This window comes from Balaenoptera borealis (assembly GCF_965194805.1).
Source record: "Balaenoptera borealis genome assembly, chromosome: 4".
NCBI lineage: Eukaryota > Metazoa > Chordata > Mammalia > Artiodactyla > Balaenopteridae > Balaenoptera > Balaenoptera borealis.
The window spans coordinates 40,087,568-40,107,905 of NC_138861.1; the positions used below are offsets into that span (position 1 = coordinate 40,087,568).

The 20,338-nt window shown below is 35.2% G+C and overlaps 1 protein-coding gene across 1 annotated transcript in view; it reads right to left on the minus strand.

Annotated features, from left to right (window-relative positions):
* The window catches only part of IQCM (IQ motif containing M), a 484,997-nt gene that overhangs the window by 289,695 nt on the left and 174,964 nt on the right, over positions 1-20,338 (minus strand). Inside the window, exon 7 of the mRNA XM_082389028.1 lies at positions 16,558-16,652. Within this exon, the coding sequence (XP_082245154.1) occupies positions 16,558-16,652 (95 nt within the window). The remainder of the gene's footprint in view (positions 1-16,557; positions 16,653-20,338) is intronic.

A 20,338-nucleotide genomic window follows, 5' to 3' on the forward strand; every position in this document is an offset into this window, starting at 1 on the left:
TGAGATGAAATGAGAAGACATCCACAACTCGGAAGCACATTATCCGAGAAAGAGCTTCCAAATATACATGAAAGTTAAACGAGAGTGGAAGAAAGGGCGGTTAAAGATGCCCATGGTTGCAGATCTCAGACAATGCAGAGAATAGCTCGCTACAACAAGTAGCCACAACCCGAGGAGCAAATCCCTTCAGAAAAACGGAACTGAGGTGCTTATTCTGACAGCAGAAGCACCGTGGACCACGTTCTTACAAGGTCTCAAGAAGTCAGGAAAGGGGGCTGAATGAGGAATCACACAGGGATGAGGCATGTTTTCAGGACTCAACCTCCTTGTTGTGGGGGTAACAAGAGACAGTCAGCAATGTGAGCTGTCCCTCAGAGTGGGCACAGAATGGCTGAGCGGAAAGTAGAGGCTAAAGGAACTCATGTACAAACAGGGACCTGTGTCATTGGTGGTATCTCCCATTAACCTGGAAAACTGCTCTGACCCCTGACATACACAAACCTCCAAAACCCCTACAAGTGGCTGGTACAGGAAGAACTCACCACAATGTGAGTAATGAAAAAAAAAAAAGGGACTAGCATAAAAGGTATACAAAAAATACTGCAGAAACAAATAAAATGGAAAAGATGCTAAAAAATATGATGGATAAATACCACAAGAAAAATGTTTCCAGGGGGAACAAAAGGGATGAAAAATATTGCCACAAACAATGTAAACATTCTGACCAAACATATTGCCTAAGGTTTTCGGAGGGAGAAAAAGGTAATTGTTTCTATTAAATAACTACCCCCACTGCAAAGGAATGTAAAAGCTGAAGAAAGATATGGTCAGACAATAGAAATAACCATGTGAGCTGATGGAAAGAAATAAAATCATTTGCAGAAATGAAGACCTATGTCCTCAGGGGCATTATACTAAGTGAAATAAGTCAGACAGAGAAGGAGAAATACTGTATGATGTCTCTTATATGTGGAATCTATGAATACATATATGTTTATGTATATATATGCTAAGCTCACAGATATAGAGAATAGATTTGTGGCTGCCAGAGGCAGGTGATGGAGGGTGGAAGAAATGGGTGAACTGTTTTTGTTTTTTGTTTAGGTAAATTGAATTTTTTAAAAAAGAGAAATGAAGACTGACTATGGAACACTGAAAACAGGATTGATAGAAGAGAACAACGTGAAAAACAATAAAGAAAGACTTTAAAAGAATTACAAGAAAATGATACACATAGGGAATAGGCAAAGGAAGAAAAAAGAACAAAATAATAGAATAAAAATATATTGAGGACATAGTTTCAGGAGCAATTACCAAAATAAAATAAAATTAGGATCTTCAAATTGAAGGACATACTTTATATCAGGAAAAAAAACTGTCTCAGTTTGATGCTTATCAAAACATATCTCAGAAACATTATTAGAATGCAGAATTAAAGAATCTTTTGAATAGCCAGGCCAAAAGAACAATACACCTATGAGAAGCAAAGCCCCAAGCTAAAAGACAGTGGAGAAATGTCTACAAATTACTCAAGAAAAATGAGTGTGACATAAGATTTTTATCCTAGCCTAGATGACACAACTAATAAATAACTAACTGAAATTTTAAGAGGGAAAAGAAGTTGGTAAATGATGTGAGTAGCCGATTTCAACAACATTTATAGTCAAGGGGGAAAAGTATCATTTGGAATTAGTAAACTGCATGATCAAAAAGAGGTATATTTAAAGTATAAGGTATAGAGTAAGAGAAAAACACGTATCTAACAAAATCTGGTGGTGGGTTAAAGAGAAAGGAGGGAAGAATAAATAGATACATACAAATTCTATTATTGTTCATGGGAGGGAGTCATAGTTATGTATAAAGAAAATATGTCTTCTACTTATGAAATATTAACTGCTATGGGAATTGACCTCCTGTCACAAACAACTAGAAAATTAGGCAAAAGATTTATTATAAATATATGGTAATTAGGAGAGTGTAGTAGTACTCTTCCAAGGCTAGACAAACAGATTGATGGAACAGAAAAAGAGCACAGAAACATACCTATGCATACGTGGACATTTATATGGCAGAGGTGGCCCTGAAGACCACTAGGTAATGAAGGGATTTCTCAGTAAACATTTCTAGGACAATTGAGTGTCTCTATGACAGGGGAGTGGGGAAGAATGAGGAGGGAATAAAACTCGATCCTTCTCTCACACCTTGCGTAAAAATCACCTCCAATATGCTTAAAAACCTAAATATATACATAAAAGCAATAAATAATTTAGAAGATAATAATGGACACTAATTCAATGATCCTTAGGTAGCAAAGAATTTCACATTTTAAAGACAAGATACAAAAAGAAATAGTCATAATGGAAACATTGATAATTTTCAATTTCTACTTATCAAGATATATCATAAAAGAGTATATAAAGACAAACCATGTAAAGCAGAAACTAACACACCATCGTAAAGCAATTATACTCCAATAAAGATGTTAAAAAAAAAAAGGACAAACCATGGAGCTGGAGAAATTTTTTCAACACATGCAACTGACAAAGTTGCAGTTTATAAAATTTTACAGAGAGTTTTTACTACTTAATAAGAAAGACACTCAAAGGAAAATTGGAAAAGAAGCAACTAAACAAGATTTTTTAAAAGAGGAAATCCACATGGCCAAGAAGCATATGTTAAGAATGCTCAATCTCATAAAAAATCAGAGAATTGCAAATTAAAGTAAACAATTTTTAAAACACTGAATCCCAACTGATTGGCACAAATTTAGGTGTTTAACAATTCTAAGACCTGAAGAGGTTGAGAAACAATGGGAATATTCATTCTTTGCAAGTGTAAGTGTGAATTAGTACTAATCTTGTAATATAGTTTGACATTATTGAGAAGTTGAAGGTATACATAAACCATGAACCAGAAAATTCTCTCCTTGGTATAAACCCTAGAGAAAGTCTTATACATGTGCACCAGGAGACATACACAGTATGGTTCATAACAGTCCTAAAGTGAAAACAGCTCAACGTGCATCAAGAATAGACTGAAAAGTTCATGATATATTCCTAAAATGGTATACTGTACAGCAGTGGAAATAACAAACTACAGTAATATTTAGCAGCATGGACAAATTTTATAAGTAATGTGGACCAAAACAGGTAAGTCACAGAAAATACATGCAGTATGATTTAATTTACATAAATTTAAAAAATATGTACAAATAATTCACCATCACTCTGAATGGTAGAACTAGAGAGAAAAGCACAGACACTATTAACACAAAACTAAAGCTAGTGGTTAACTCTGAGGGGTGAATAAGAGTGTTCTTAGTGGGAAGAGAAATGGTGGGGGAGGGGTGACTACTGGGCACTGACAGTGTTCTATTTTATGAGCTGCATAGTGCTTACACAGGATTAACTGTGTAACTGGGTAATTCTTCATCACATCATACCAGGTTTTCATTTATTCAGCGGTCTCTCTCAGTCTGTCATGGTGTGGTTTTATTTGCTATTTAATGTGCTCCCTTGAGCATGAGGGCACTGGCTGGGCAAGCACAGACCCACATAGGTGTGCGGGCTGCGTACACCCATGGGACCTTTCTTGCTCCTGCATCCAGACCCGCATCCGGGGCAGAGGGTGGCTGCAGTCACTGGGCTGGAACCTGGAAGTGGGTGGTCAAGACCCCATCCCCGTGGACAGAGAAGGGGCCGGGAGGTGGAACCAACTGGGAACCAAGGCTCCAAGCTTCCAGTGCATGTTCTATTATCCTATCAGACTCACTCACAAACCACAATTTTAAAGGTAAAATTATTAAGAATTTCACAATGGCAACCACAGAGCATTAAGCCCCAAGCACTTACCCCCTCTGAGGGTGGAGTCCTATGTGACTGAAGGGTCGCATACCCATGAAGCCAGCCCCACAACATACATATAATGTTTTCTGTTCATTTCTGCCTGTAGGTTATATTGTGTACGCATGTGTGTGAGGCCTTCTATTTCCTTCTGCAAGTCCCGGGGCCCTGGGTCAGGCCTGAGCAGAAGGGAAGTGAGAAGATCTGAAGTGATGGTGTCATTAATGTTTTAAATTGGCTATCAGGCTGAAACTGATTTACCAGAATTGTTCCTATATCTAAATGTAGGCCTCCGTGTTTTAAAGGCTGTTTCATAAATTATTTATAATTAAGATGACAGGCAATTAATTCCACAGCATGCTAAGCAACTGAACGTAGTTGTCCTTGGCTCCACTTTTGATGCCAAGAACCTCCTACTCTCTGATTCTAGCTTCTTCTTCCTTTCCACTCACATGTAACTGAAAAAAAGTACTGTGTTTGGTGGGGTAATCAATAAGATCTAATAAAAGTGGATACAAATAGATTAAGTCATCTAATATGTGACTTAATTCAGATTTCGGAAAAGAAATGGGATGAAAGGGAACTAACCAGGTGCTCAGCTTATGATACTTCAACACTTTCACAATAATTCTGAAAGGCAGATACAAATATCTCAGTCCTACAAAAGGACACAGAGGTTAGGAAGAGTAAATACCCAAACCAAGGGCATCTGGCTAGTAAGTGGGTATACACATGGCTCTATCTGACTACAAATTTATCCTATTACCTTTCGTTGCTTCCTTTTTCTCTTGTTTAAAACATTTACTGTCCATTTACTATGTGCCAAGCATTATCACAGAAATGAGTGACCGAGATCTGGTGCAGCCCCGAATCCAAGGCTGTGCTGTCAGTATGGTAACAATGTGCCCATGAGCACTTGAAATGTGGCTAGTATAAATTGAGATGTACAGTGTGTTAAATTATGCACAAGATTTCAAAGACTTAGTAATAAAGAAAAAAAGGATGTTAAATATGTTAATAATTTTTCATACTGATTACATATTGAAATGATAAATTTTGTATATATGCTTTAGGTTAAATAAAAGTGTGTTTAAAATTTCTCTCATCTGCTTCTCTTTACTTGTTTAATGTGGCTACTAGAAAATTGTAAATTATAAGTGTTTCTCAAATTTTATTTCTACTGTACATCACTGGCCAAAAGATATTCTCAATCTTACTTCAGGATATATAAATGAATTGCTTATCTGTAATTTTAAAATTATAAAATTTTAAAATTTCAAGATTATTTTGAATAAGAAATTTCATATTTGAATCGACTATATTTTGAGATTGTTTGAATAAGAAATATATGTAATTCACTGTGGAATACATCTTCCTCCCACCATCAATATTTATTGACTATATATCCAATCTCTCTTGAGATTTTAAAAATTGGCCTAAAATTAGCTAAAGCGTATTCATTCTTCTTTTCCTGACAGAGCATATGGTGAACAGAGAAATACCTGGATTCAAGACACAAGCATGCTTGTAATGGATCGAAAACAGTTTTTACACCCCACAAGTATCTCTTAGAGATTTCCTGAACACTTTTAATATCATAGCATGCATTCTCCCAGCATGAAAAATTTTGGTTGTTTAAAATTTGGTACATTAAAAATATTTTTCACATTTTCCTAAAAAAGATGAGGCAAGTTGTGTTTTCAGACAATAACACACTTGTACTTTTATGAAATGTCTGTTAACATGAGCAGTGGGGAATCATATAAGACAGCTATCTTTCCTATTATATTGTTACATACTGAAAAAGCAATACAAACCAATTTATTATTCAATATAAAGGCAGATGCAGTAACATCATTGATGAACTTTTAAGACTGACTGAAAATGCAATTTAAAAAAATATGTAGAGTAGTAAGAAACACACAATTTAGACTGTATGGGATCAGATGGACTAAAACTGATTCAAAAATCATACAAATTTACACGAGCTTTCAGTTCATAACATTAAATGTACCACGAAATAGTCATTTTATAAGCTCATCGTATATTGAATCATTCTGTTCTGCCTTGAAATACAGCTTTAAAATATCCTAATTTTAGAGTTATAGAACAAAATATTCATTGCTACATATAAGACGATATGAACATCTATAAAGCAAAACAATAAAATGGAACAAGAACTGAGAATCAGAAGCCTGATACTGGTGAGATTTGAGCTAGTTGCAAGCTTCTTGATATTTAGTTTCTTCATCTGAAAGATGAGAAAAGTCAGACTGGCCATTCCTGAAAATCCCATCAGAACCAAGGAGATAACATAAAAAAAGAAACTTATTACTAGTATATTATTATATTAAAAAGAAATTTGTTCTATTATTTTATTATAAATACCTATCCTTCAGTTAATATTTTGAGTGGCCACTGTGGCAAAAATAATAAAAATATTTTAAATATCTTAAATTTCACTTTTTCAAATCACTTTTGTAATCACCTTGGTATAAAATAATAACTGAAATTGCACTAATAAATGAAAGTATTTATGAGAAGGTACTTAATGATTACAGTAGAATTTGGGGATAGGTAAGGACAGAATTAAAAGGGCAAATATCAACAGTCTAAATGTACACAAGGCAACTCACAGACATAGAAAAACTTGTGGTTACCAAAGGGGATAGTGGGGTGGGGGTGGTATAAATTAGGAGTTTGGGATTAACATATACACAGGACTATATATAAAATAGGTAAACAACAAGGACCTACTGTATAGCACAGGGAACTACATTCAATATCTTATAATAACCTATAATGAAAAAGAATCTGAAAAAGAATATATGTGTGTGTGTGTGTGTGTATATATATATATATTTGTATAACTGAATCACTGGAAACTAACGCAACATTGTGAATTAACTATACTTCAATAAAATAAATAAATAAATAAATGTACACAAGACAAGCATCAACTACCTCCCACTCCACCTGTTGTGATATAGTGGAAACCTGCATAAAACAATCTATTTAGAGATTTTACTATCTTAGATTTTGTTACTTTAAAAAGTCTATTTTCCACTTCCGAAATGAGTTGAGACTCCCTCCCTCCCTCCCTCCCTTTCTTCCTTCAGCTGCCTTCACACAGTGTCAGAAGGCAGAAACAAAGAACATGTCTTTTCCTCCTCTGATACTGAGTGCCATGAACTGAACTGTGTCCCCACAAAACCTATGTGTTGAAGTCCTGCCCACCAATGAGACGGTATTCGGACATGGCATGTTTGGGAGATAATTAGGTTTAGATGAGATCATAAGTGTGTGGCCCTCATGATGGGATTAGTGGATAGGAAAAGACCAGAGACTTCTCTCTCTTTGAATATATGGTTTGAGGAAAGGCCAGGTGAGAAAACAGCTACAAGGCTGCAAGTCAGGAAGAGAGCTCCCATTAGAACCCCATCATGCTGGCACCCTGATCTCAGACCTCCAGCCTCCGGAACTGTGAGAAAATACGTCTGTTGTTTAAGCCACTGAGTGCATAGTATTTTGTTGTGGCAGCCCAAGCTAACTAGTACACTGAGTAAGCCCTGGAGGGGCAGGCAGGTGAAGAAGCTGGAGAGTTTGCTACCCAGGTACGTGGAGGAGAATTCTCTTACAATCACTGGGAAAAAATGAAATGGACATTTATATCCAATTAATGAAAGGAAATTATTAGACTTAATTAGAAAAAAAATCAAAATTTGCATAGCCACTAGGTTTTAAGAAGATGCAAAGGGAACAAAATTGGAAGGAAATAAACCAAGTTGATAATCATGGAGAGGGTGGTGGCACTAATGGACAAGTTTTTTCTTTTCTCCAAATGTTCTTTAATATGATTATATGTATTTTTATAACAAAAAGAAATGAAAACTAAAAATTTGCTATTGATCTTAATATGAGTCTAATTGCGAGGGTTTCACTTTAAGCGATCTTCACAGGGGAACGAGGACTATTTATAAAACATTTTTTGAGATCTCATGTGTCTTCCACTTTCTATCGGCTATTTTTAAAGAAGGACTGATGTCCTCAAAAAACTCATCCATTTTACTGAGAGAAGATTGCATCACACTTATTAGATAACAATACCATATATAACAGAATTTAGAAAGTGTTCACTGTTATGAGTAAATGCTGAAGTAAAACCAAATAACAAATATTAGGGTCTCAAGGTGCTCAGTCAGAGCTGACCACAGCATGAAGATCAGGAAAATATAGCAATTAACAGAAATTCATGAAATAGACAGCAGTGTACTATAGAGAAATTTGACAAAGCTAAAAATTTGGTTTAAATAAAAAAGAAAAAAATAAAGTTGACTGACTTTAGCAAAACTGACCAAAGAGAAACAGGGAGGAAGGAGGAGGGGGAGGGAGGGGGAGAGGGGGGAAGAGAGAGAGAGAGAGAGAGAGAGAGAGAGAGAGAGAGAGAGAGAGCGCCTAAATAATTAATATCAAAAATTAAAAAGAAGACATCAGTACAAACGTTACTGTGGACAACTTTATGGCAATACTTTTGACAATTTAGAATATCATTATAAACATAACTTACTAAAACTGAAAGAAGATGAAAACAAGCAAAATTACAGGTCATTTCTCCTTCAATAAAATGAAAAAACCCTCAAAAGAATATTAGCAAATTGAATTCATATTAGGTTTATTCCAGGGTTGAAGATTAGTTTAACATCTGAAAACCAATGAGTATAATTCACTACATTAAAAGAACAAATGAGGGGCTTCCCTGGTGGTGCAGTGGTTAAGAATCCACCTGCCAGTGCAGGGGACACGGGTTCGAGCCCTGGTCTGGGAAGATCCCACATGCCATGGAGCAACTAGGCCCGTGCGCCACAACTACTGAGCCTGCACTCTAGAGCCCGTGAGCCACAACTACTGAGTCCGCGTACCACAAATGCTGAAGCCCGCGGGCCTAGAGCCTGTGCTCTGCAACAAGAGAAGCCACCACAATGAGAAGCCGACACACCGCAACAAAGAGTAGCCCCCGCTCACCGCAACTAGAGAAAGCCTGCGCGCAGCAACAAAGACCCAACACAGCCAAAAATAAATAAATAAAATAAATAAATTTATTTAAAAAAAAGAACAAATGAGAGAAATCATACAATCATCTTAAGAGATAAAAAGAAAATCATTTGATAAAGTACATCGATTCATGATAAACTCTTAGCAACCTAGGAACTTTTTAGTATAATAAGGAGAGTCTATAACAAACACAATATATTATACTTAATGCTAACATATATAATAATTCCTTCTGAGATAGGAAATGAGACAAGAAAGCTTCTCACCACTTCTATTTTACATAGTGTAGGAGGTGTTCACTACCACAATAAGGTAAGAAAAAATAAATAAAAGCTCTAGAATAGGAAGCAAAGAACAAAAACTGTCCTTATTCATGGACAACATGATTGTGTATATAGAAAGTCTAAAATGATCAACATATAAACCAGATAAACTACTAGAAGTCTTAAGTTAATTTATAAAAGCCATAAAGATATAAGGTCCGTGCAAAAAGATCAACTGTATTTCTATATTCCAGAAAAGGGGATGGGGATAAAATAAAATTTTAGACACCATTTAAAATAGCATCAAAAACATCAAATAAATCTTTTTTAAAAATGCAGAATATTATAAAATATTATTGAGACAGTTCTAAGAAGGCCTAAATAAAAGGAAGGATATTTCATGTCCATCTGTATTTCATTCTAAAAATGTCTGTTTTTCTCAATTCTTAATCTACCTGGAGGCAGGTATATCTAAATAAACATTATCTTTAATAATTAATAATAATTATGGCATGGCTTGTGGGATTAAAGTTTAAAAAAAGAGAAAATTGAAATAATGGAAAATGATAGTAAGAAATTCAAAACGGAGGAAGAGCAAATCTAAAGTGCTTCATAGCCCTTTTATTATCCTGGAGAGGATAAGATTTTTGCTAAATTTTACTGTATTTAAATCAATATTATTTATCAAAGACACCTTAGATAAAGTGAAAAGACTAGCTACAATATAATTAACAAAGGATTAGTACCAACAGTGTAACAGAATTCCTCCAAATCTGGGGTGGAAGCATAGGGATAGAATTTGCAAGAGGCACACAGTAGATAGTTTCTGTCAATATTATAGTTTTTGGGCTAAGGGATGATTTTATTTGTGTTCATGATAATACTAAATAATACAAAAAATAAATTAAAGAGGGCAATTCATGGACAAGTGATGATAATGCATCATGAAACAATAATTTCTATTAATCTAATTCTAGATACCTGAGTCCAGACAACAAATACATGCATGTACAATAAATGATGATAGATACGTAGATAGATAGATAGATAGACAGACAGGAAGACAGAGAAAAGTGATGCCAGTTTGTTTGTTTTTTTAAACTAGGAAAGTTCTAGGCCACCAGGAATAAGTATGAGACCTAAAAAACAAATTACTCTAAGGAACATTAAACCCCTACGGAATCAGGCTTTCTTATATTTTCTGCTTTTATTATTTTTGTCCTTTCCTGGCAGTTCAGCCAGGTTACTAAAGTTATTTTTTTAATATTTAACTAGCAATTTTAGGTGTTCTGTACCCAGAAGTCTTTCCTTACATGGTTGTTCACGATATGCTCAGAAACATGTGCGCACACACACACACACACACACACACACACACACAGCTGTATTTTTTCTAGCTGTAATTTTTTTTATTCAAAATGACAACAACATATTTGAGCTCCATTAGTGAAAATATTTATTCTGATAAATTAGATAACTTTCCTCATTGAATAGAAAAAATAAACATGAAAATTGTTACCACTCTTTTAGAAAATAAAATAGCAGTATCTTCATTCAACCAACAAAATATAGTGAGCACTTCCTATGTTCCAGGAATGATTCTGGGTCCAAGGGATTTATTAATGAATTAATTAGTCAAAACTATCTGCATTCATGGAGATTATATTCTAGCAGGAGTAGACAAAACCAGATAAGTAAAATAGGCAATATGTCCTGAGGACTTAAGTGTTAGAGATCAAAATAAGGCAGGATTGGTAAATGGGGCTGGGTGGGGGGTATAGTTGCTACTATAACAGGCTGGTCAGGGATGGCTTCACTGATCTGAAGCCATCTGGACAAAGCCCAGAACTGGTAATGGAGTGATGCTGTGACGTCTAAGGTAAAGAGCTTTCTAGGCAGAAAACAACATGTACAAAGTTCCTGAGTCAGGCATGTTAAGTTCGAAATGCCTAATAAAAACCCAGGCAGAAATGTTGATTAACCATTTGAATGTGAGCTGGAATTGAGGAGAATGACCAGGCTGGAGATATAAATTTGGAGTCATCTGCATGTAAATGGTAGTTAAAGCTATGGATTAGATAAAATTACCAGGAGAATGAGTATAGCTCGAGAAAAAATTCAAAAATTAATCTCCAGGCCTATGAACATTGGGGGCCCCCAGATACCCAGTGGGAGTTAAAAAAAATGTTGGAGTTTAGAAGGTAGTCTGGTTGACTGGTGATGCTCTTCAAAATGAGATTTTGGAACTATTTCAAAGGTCTCTAGGCCATAACTCTCAGAGAAAAAAAAAATATATATATATATGTGTGTATATGTGTGTGTATATGTATATATATATATATGTATATAGTATGACAGGCACCAAACTCATTGGAGGAGAAGAGCTCAAGGAATCAAGAAGCCAATGAGTTAGAGAGCTTATTTATTTGGATACCAAAATCACAAAGAGTTATTACAAGACTAGAGCTAGTGAAAGTTACAAGGATCCAGAGGCTAAATTCTTTAGGATATGAGAGAATGGATACAAATCAATAGATTACAGTAGGAAGGAGAGGTAATGAAGGATATCATTTGATGACATGATATTCAAAGCTGGGAGATTTAGCAACGAGGGAGGGAGAATGGTCTAGAAACAGCATGAGGAATAAGGAGGTCACCTCCCCATCTCTAGTCCCAGAGACATGAAGCATGAGAGAGAGAGAAGACCATCACCTCTTAAGAGAGCAGCAGAGAAATAAATGTCCTGAGGGTTGCGGACAGAGCACAGATTTCAACTAGACCAAGAAGGTGAAGAGAACACTTAGAAGAGGTTAAGGATTCAGGATTTTTGCTGGCTACTGGCTAGCAGTTCAAGGAGAACAGTAAATAGGTTTCAGAGGTGGGAAGGGTGAGGGATAAAGTCAGAAAAGAAAGACATACAGAATTATATAGATAGTGGGGTTTTGATGACAAGAGGTGACCTGGAAGTCCTTGGTGTCTTGTGGAGACTAATGTAGACAGAGTTAAAGGACATATTTAATAAGATTCATCCTGAGGGTCTCAAGGCTGTGAACCTAGCAAGTAGGGAGAGGTAAGAAATCTTGCCAAGAGCAGAGTCTGGGGGGATTGGTCCTCTTCTCTCCTGCCAATGATTATGTAGAGAGGTTTTAATATCTGAGAAGCAGCCATACAGGAAAAGGACATTTTCTAACCTTTCATCCCTTTCTTTGAGGGCAGTTTCATTCTTTCCTTGAGGATGCCAGAGAACTGAAAGGATCTGCACCAGGTCACACAAAGAACTGGTTCTTAGGGAGAGCAACGTGGGCTTCTTTGACACATGGTCACCTTCCTAGAACTCTCTTTGAAAAAGTCTGCTAAAGAGTTTCTACCATGGGCCTATTCCCTTAGAATCATAAAGATGGGGAGAAAAATCACCAGTGAAAGGGGTGCTTGAGGAATATCATTTTAAGAATGACCTTCCAGGGCTTCCTTGGTGGCGCAGTGGTTGAGAATCTGCCTGCTAATGCAGGGGACACGGGTTCGAGCCCTGGTCTGGGAAGATCCCACATGCCGCAGAGCAACTAGGCCCGTGAGCCACAACTACTGAGCCTGCACGTCTGGAGCCTGTGCTCCGCACCAAGAGAGGCCACGATAGTGAGAGGCCCGCGCACCGCGATGAAGAGTGGCCCCTGCTTGCCGCAACTAGAAAAAGCCCTCGCACAGAAACGAAGACCCAACACAGCCAAAAATTAATTAATTAATTAATTAATTTAAAAATAAATGACCTTCCAAATTCACTGAAATAGGAGGGCAAACAGGAAGAGTCAAGGTCTAGAACAGGATGCGAACAATGACAATGGCAAAAATAGTTGAATCCAGGAAAGGCTGCCATGATTGTGTTTACACAATAACCATAAACCTCACTTCCTGAGTTCAGTGCTTTGATAGTGTAAGGCAATGTTGTAATGAGGTGTGTCTTGTGCTTCTAGTAATACGCCCTTTAGGAGGTCAAAGCCTTTTCAAGTCTATCATGCTTTACTATGTATATCAAGGGAACTGTAGCTAAGAATTACAGCTCAATTTATTAAGCACTAGGATGTATGTTATACACTTTACAAGCATTATCAAAAAAACTTTAGGTAGGTATTGTTATTATTCCCAATTTAACCAATGAGGAAACTGAGTCACAGAGTGATTAACTTGAATGAGGTTTCCCAGCTAGAAACTGTCAGGGTCAGAATTCTAACCTCATTAGAGTAACTACAATAACTCCAGTGCCTTCACTCTTAATCACTGTGCTATACTGCCTTAAAAGGCAAGGCTTCAAGCAGTATAAGGTACATACATTTACATATATAATATTATAAATATATTATTATTATATACTATATGTCAAATGGATAGAAATCACGACTTTGTCTTAATTCCTATGTTCTAATTTCCTTTCCTTTTTCCTTTAATAAGAATAATTTATTTATCCTAAAAAAAAATTGGGCAACTTTAAGAGCCCAGTAAATTACCAAACACCCCAGAGAAAACCACAAGATCTATATTCTCTCACAATTTAAGCAACATTCTGTTATTAAACAGACCTCAGTGGCTGTTTCAGACATTCAGTGAAGCTGTAACTTACTAAACAGAGTTACAATAATATATGTGGAGAAAAGGCTTTGTTGTACAAATTTTTAGACTATAGCCTTAAAATGAACTAAAAAATTAGCAAGCATAAAAAATATATTCATTATTTCTTCACCCAAGACACAAAGCCAGGACCACACCTAGGTTATTCAAAAAGAAAATCAACATTTTTCACATTTTACTAGTAGCTTACATAAAATAAGTTTCTGGCCACAGACCCTCAGATATTTCTGCCCTTATTTTTAAAAATGTTGCAATTATAAAAGAGCAGTTTAGCTTAAAACAAAACAAAATAAAACAAAAACCTCACATACAACAAAGCAGTGATGAAATTCCCATTCTTATTTGATTAAAAATACCTTCCATTTTAAGGAAAAAAGAATAGCTACCCTGTAGCATTTGGAAATAATGATTTTTACTGCCATTTTTTATCCTTTTAGCCTGTTTAACTTTAAATTTCCCATGAGGTTTATGAGTATTGAGAGACTTACATCATAAAACTAATAATCTGCCCAACAATTTGGTTTTAAATCATGTAAAGTACACTGCATAACATTTTACTTATTTTTATGGTATCTGTGCAGTCTACATATAATCAGCATAAACAAGAACTATAAAAAGATAGTGTCCAGTGTTATTCTTTTACATGTTTATATTCACTGCTGCTATTATTGTATTTTATTTTCCCAAATTCTTTTTTCTTTTATCAGTTATCAAGTTTTAGCTTACTGTGTAGAAACAGACACATAGATACATACAGAAGTATATTCCATTTGAGTGGATTCTCCTTTCAATTTATCTTCATTCATTCATACATTCATTTAACAAATGTTTATTAATGCCCAATATGTGCCAGTCACTGTGATAAGTATATGAATTCTTTAGCTTTCATGAAGCTATAGTTCTATTAGTAAATATTTCAGATATTTCAGCAGAACATTTTTGCACAGCTAGAACCTTTAGCAAATCTCAAAACATATCATGTAGGTGCCAGCCTTCCACTCACAATTTCACAATAATCTATAGCTAGTAACTGGGATTCTCTCAACAAATATTTTAGAAGAAAGGTCTTCTATCTTATCTTTAGCACTAAACAAACAGTGGTCAAGCTCCTGTATAGTAAGCTCCACACATACAGAGAAAGAAGACTCACATATCTACTTTCAAACTAAAGTCATGAGAATTATCAAACACTTCAATGGGCTAATAGGCTTCTCCACAAGGGAAAGACACATGTGATTTACCTGAGGTGGATGGTATTTGAAAATAGAGGCTTTCATCAACCCTTAGGATGATCCTGAATAAACTCTAAATGTCACACAATTAGTAGAACTTTCACTACGTCGTAGTTAAGGGCTGTAAACCTCAGCTTTCAGGGTCATCGGGGTTTTTTTTTTTAAATATTTTATTTGTTTATTTTATTTATTTATTTATTTATTTATTTATTTATTTATTTATATTTTTGGCTACATCGGGTCTTATTTGTGGCACGCAGGAATTTCGTTGAGGCATGTGGGCTCTTCGTTGCAGCGGGCGGGCTTCTCTCTAGTTGCAGCGTGTGGGTTTTCTCTCTCTAGTTGTGGCGCACGGGCTCCAGAGCATGTGGGCTCTGTAGTTTGCAGCACGCAGCCTCTCTAGTTGAGGCACAAGAGCTCAGTAGTTGTGGCACGTGGGCTTAGTCACCCCACAGCATGTGGGATCTTAGTTCCCCGACCAGGGACCAAACCCGTGTCCCCTGCATTGGAAGGCAGATTCTTTACCACTGGACCACCAGGGAAGTCCCTAGGGTTATCAGATTTTAAGACTGTTATCTATTAAAACTATTTCACCTACTGGATGCTATACCATATGAGGAATTTTTGACAGCACTTACCTCTTCACATACATACTTAATGCTAGACTCAAGTGAGACCCACACATTATTCTACTACCCTGGGGCTTCAAATTAGCTGATCAAGCCTTAAAAGAATTTAAGCTATGGACAAATATAACAAGCAAAAATTTTAAATAGACCTATTGTATGTGTTCAAGATTCTGACATTATATTCACAAACAGTAATAGTTTGGATGAATATTGGTTCGATTAATAAAAATGTGTTTGATGAGCCTCCAGTTGATGTTTAAATTCCTTCTATAATAATCCAAACAAATAAAGGCTGGTAAATTGTAGATGGATAAAGGAAATTTTAAACAAGAGTGCCTTGAGAACCCAAGGAGGAGTTTATTCTGCAAATTTTCAAAAATGTATTCCAAAATCAATCAAAGTCCCACTCTACAAGAAGAGTTTTCTCTTAATGACATCTTGAAGCTCAAGAACATGAGTAACAAGTTAAAAAGAGGGAAAACTACAAAATAGTTCATTTGAATCAACAGCCCCCAAGGTCATCACATAGCTCACCAAGTTCCAGAGAGTTGCTCAATCACACTTAAGGGACATTAGAGGGTCACCTATATTTTCTTTTGAAGAAATACATATTTTTTTAAAACAACAAAAACTCAACTATAGAGAGATGTTTAAAATTATAAGAATTTATTCTTATAATTTCCTAAAACCTTCAATATTTACACACATTAAAAAAAATCCAATCTCTAAAGTTCAAATAAAGGAGCTGAAAATTAGTTATTAGTGGTTGTTTCTGAAATCTCTATCTTGTAACACATTATTCAAAATGAAATATAAAGGAAACGACTGTTCAATACTAGCTGTTTGACTTTGCATTTTAAATGAATACAAAATAATGAAAGTCACTGTGTTGCTACCACACTTAAGCAGTGTGACTCACCATTTTCTTTCAAAAGCCCCATGGAAGAGGAGGTCATGGGTCGTAAGTGCAAGCCAAGGTTGATGATGGGGAAGGCACAAAATGAGTCCACCATTCTGTTTCCAAAACATGAAGGTAGAGCTTTGAGTGATTTACTAGTAATCAAACTTTCTAGACTAATGTTACAGGATTAGATGCTAATCATGGAGAGAAAACCTCATCTCCTATCGACAGAAACTATGACTATTGTCTCCTCAGGACCCTCACTGCAGAATAAGGGGCACATGGTAGGCCCTCCATAAATATTTATTTTTGAATGAAGACAAAATAATACCAAATTTTGCTGGATCTAAGCAGGGATAACATAGGAACATTTGCTTTCTGAAAGAAAAATTCTAATAAAAATCAGAAAAATCAACACGCATCATATCTATTTCTTCTGTTTTGCAAGAGATTTTAAGTAATATGTTTTCTTATCATGACTTGGAGAGCTTCAACCAAGTCAGCTGAATCAAAAAAACAGGCACCATGTAGCAACTTTAGAAAATGTGAATAAGCAAAAGTAAGAAAATAAAAATTACTCCTAATTCACTACCCTAGTACATGAATAATAATTGCAAAGCCTTAAATGCTTCCTATGAGCTGAGCACTATTCTAAGCCCTTTATGTGTTTTACCGCATTTAATACTCACAACAAGCCTCTAAATATTTACTATTATTATACCCATTTTATAAAGGAAGAGACTAAGAGATTTAGGGGTTAAGTAGTATATAGTTCAGATTACTCCAGCTACAAATGGGTGGAGCCAGGATTTGAATCCAGGCAGTGGGATTTAAGGAACTAAGTAAGCGCCTTATTACTACTTTATACTCACTCCATTTGTCATGATTAACATGTGTAATATACCCCACACCTTCTCTATGTTTAGGTGTACATAAATGTACATGAACTTTTTAGCTTATTTTTTATACTTGATAACATATAGTGAATATATTTCTTTGTAAATGTACAAAGATGCACGTCATTATTTTGGCCTAGAAATGCAATTGCTAGTTCAAATATTATAGAAATATTACATAAATTTTTAGGATTTTAAAACATGCTGCCCATCAAAAAACTAGGGTCTATGAAGAAAGTCTGTGACTGTCTGCTTTTGAGTTTCATATCTGGCATATAGTAGGTGTTCAATAAATAGTAAATAAATGAGTGACTTATAGGATCCATTAGTCTAGCTGTCACTCATGTGGTCACGTTTATGCAGTTGGCCGAAGAACTGAGGTACCCCTTATATGACAAAATCATATTGTCAAGGGAAAATATGAGAGGTCTGAGTATGCAGGAAGCTTTGCAAAACTCCATTTGAAATTCTAGAATTTTATTTATATGATCAAGAATGGGATCAAGATACATAGTTGTAGTTTGCTTTGCTTCCTTATAACTAGTCCCTGGTTAACTATTAGTTAAATCTCCAAATTAGAACTATTAATTGCATTTTTCAATGATTCCCTATTAATGAAAGATTCTAACAGAAGTAGACCACAATTCGTTCACTTAAGCAAAATATTGTGCAAACATTAAGGTGAAATACCAGAGTTGTTTCAACACAAATGTGAAATGCCATGAGGAATTCTATCATTATTTTATAATATCCTCATTCTGTTATTAAATTGATCAGAATAACCTAAATACAAATTGTTATGTAACACAGAAGAAACTCCCACTGATCACAAAACTAGGGGAAGAAGTTGAGGCTCACTTGCCTGAAATACAGAACACATTTACAGAAATGCAGTTGTCATACCTTCAAATGTACCAAATATTATCAACTAAAAAATTAGCTCTAATAAATAAATGCATAATAAATAAATTTCCTTGATGGAAAATTAATATTTAGAATGCACTCTCATTTATCATTATTGAAATAAAATGAGTATTTAATGTATGATAATTAATCTTTGAAGTTAGAATTCAAAGGTGTATTGAAGAACTTCAGTTCCTTAAACTTAAACTTGAAAATGCAGAAGTATTCAATTTTGTTTTCCTTTGCAAGTCAAACATAGAGAAATTTGGGAAAAGGAAAAAAAACATACATTTATAAGATTCCATCATATTTCTTCATGTATTTTCCAAGGAAATTTCTTTTGTTGGGTCAATATTTTTATGGTCTACCTAAAAATATTATGTGTCACCTTAAAAATTAGTGTTTTCCACAGCATCTTCTAGGAAATTATAAGTCGTTTCTGTACAACTCCTCTCTCTGGGTTCTATTTGTCTTGAACAGAAACCTTTCCAGAGTCTCACAAAGAGTTGGGCAGTTCATGCTAATTAGTCCGAAAGCCTTCCCTGCATTGTTAACAACCCCCTACCTGATTTCCTGACTGATTCCATTTTCTTTTCTGTTGCTTATACCCTCATGGCTAAGTCACTTCTAACATTTATGAAATGAAGCCAACTGCTGTGGTAGGAAACAAGTTACCGCCATAAGTTAGCTATAAATAAAGACATGGCAGCCTTGGTGGATCGAAGTTCAGTCACTATGTACCCCAGGCTGTCACTGAAGTACTTGCTCTTAATTTCAAAGGGTGTTGATCTTCCTCATTAAGCAGGATTTGTTTTCATTAAATATGAATTGTTAGGATGTCAAGAGATCTTTATCTTTCACCAGTTGCTGAAGAAACAATTCTTTGGGAAATACTCAACTCTCTTGAGAAAGACATACTGAAAGATATTAAACCTGATCAGATTTATTATTAATGAGTGCTCCAATTGTCCCTAAATTATTACTATTTTTCCTTGGATTACAGCCCCATCTAAATATACTGAAAATGGTAGTTTTTCAACATCAGTTCAGTTAGCTTTTCTAGTTTTAAAGTTTAGCTGAAATTTTAAAGTGTTTGGTTAAATTGCTATATTAACTACTCTTTTAGCAGGTAACACTCTGCTAGACCAACCTGGGTCTCAGGTTAACTTAAGTAAAGGCAAAAGAACATTTTTTTTAACTAGTAAATTTCCAATACAACCATTTATTTTCCTTCCTAATTAATATCTTCTCTTACCATGGATAAAACCAAACCCTCAATATTAAAGCTGTACATATACTCCACTCTTCCAAATTCCAGTACCGTATTACACTTTAAGCCAAGAAAGTGGTTACTTCTGAGCATAAAACTTGTAGTGTTAAGCACAGTTTGCAGGATAAATGTTGGAAGATCCAGGACATTCTTTACAGCCATAGCAACATTTTCTCTAATTTCTATTATTTATAGCTGTGCCAATTACCCCACATTTCTCACCATGTTATGTAATGAATTAATACAAGACAAGCCACTGAAAAATACATTTTAACAGAGCAGTATTTACATTCTACAAGTATAAATGTTCCTACAAAATGTGCTGAAGGGCCTTTAGAGGTTCTATCTGTAGCTTTAGGGCCAAATATTATGTACACAATTGTAACATTACCCCAAAGATGATGCTGTGATTTAGTGGAATAACTCAGAAAAGTAACTGACCCATCTCCAGACACCTTTGGAAAGCAGAAGCAATGCTCAAAATTCCTGCCCTCAAACTATGCTCAGTAGGATCACCCTCACCTTCTGTTAGAAAAGTACTAACTTTAAATTATTATATTAAAAAAGAAAATTATAACAACTCTGCTCCATAATAGCTGCAGATGAATTATTAAAATACCAAACTTACGTAATATTATCATAAAATATGGCATTTTTCTCAAGAAAGCCACAAATTGGATTTGAGCTTATGCACTGTAAAACCCAGATGGTTTGCTTAACTATTCAGACA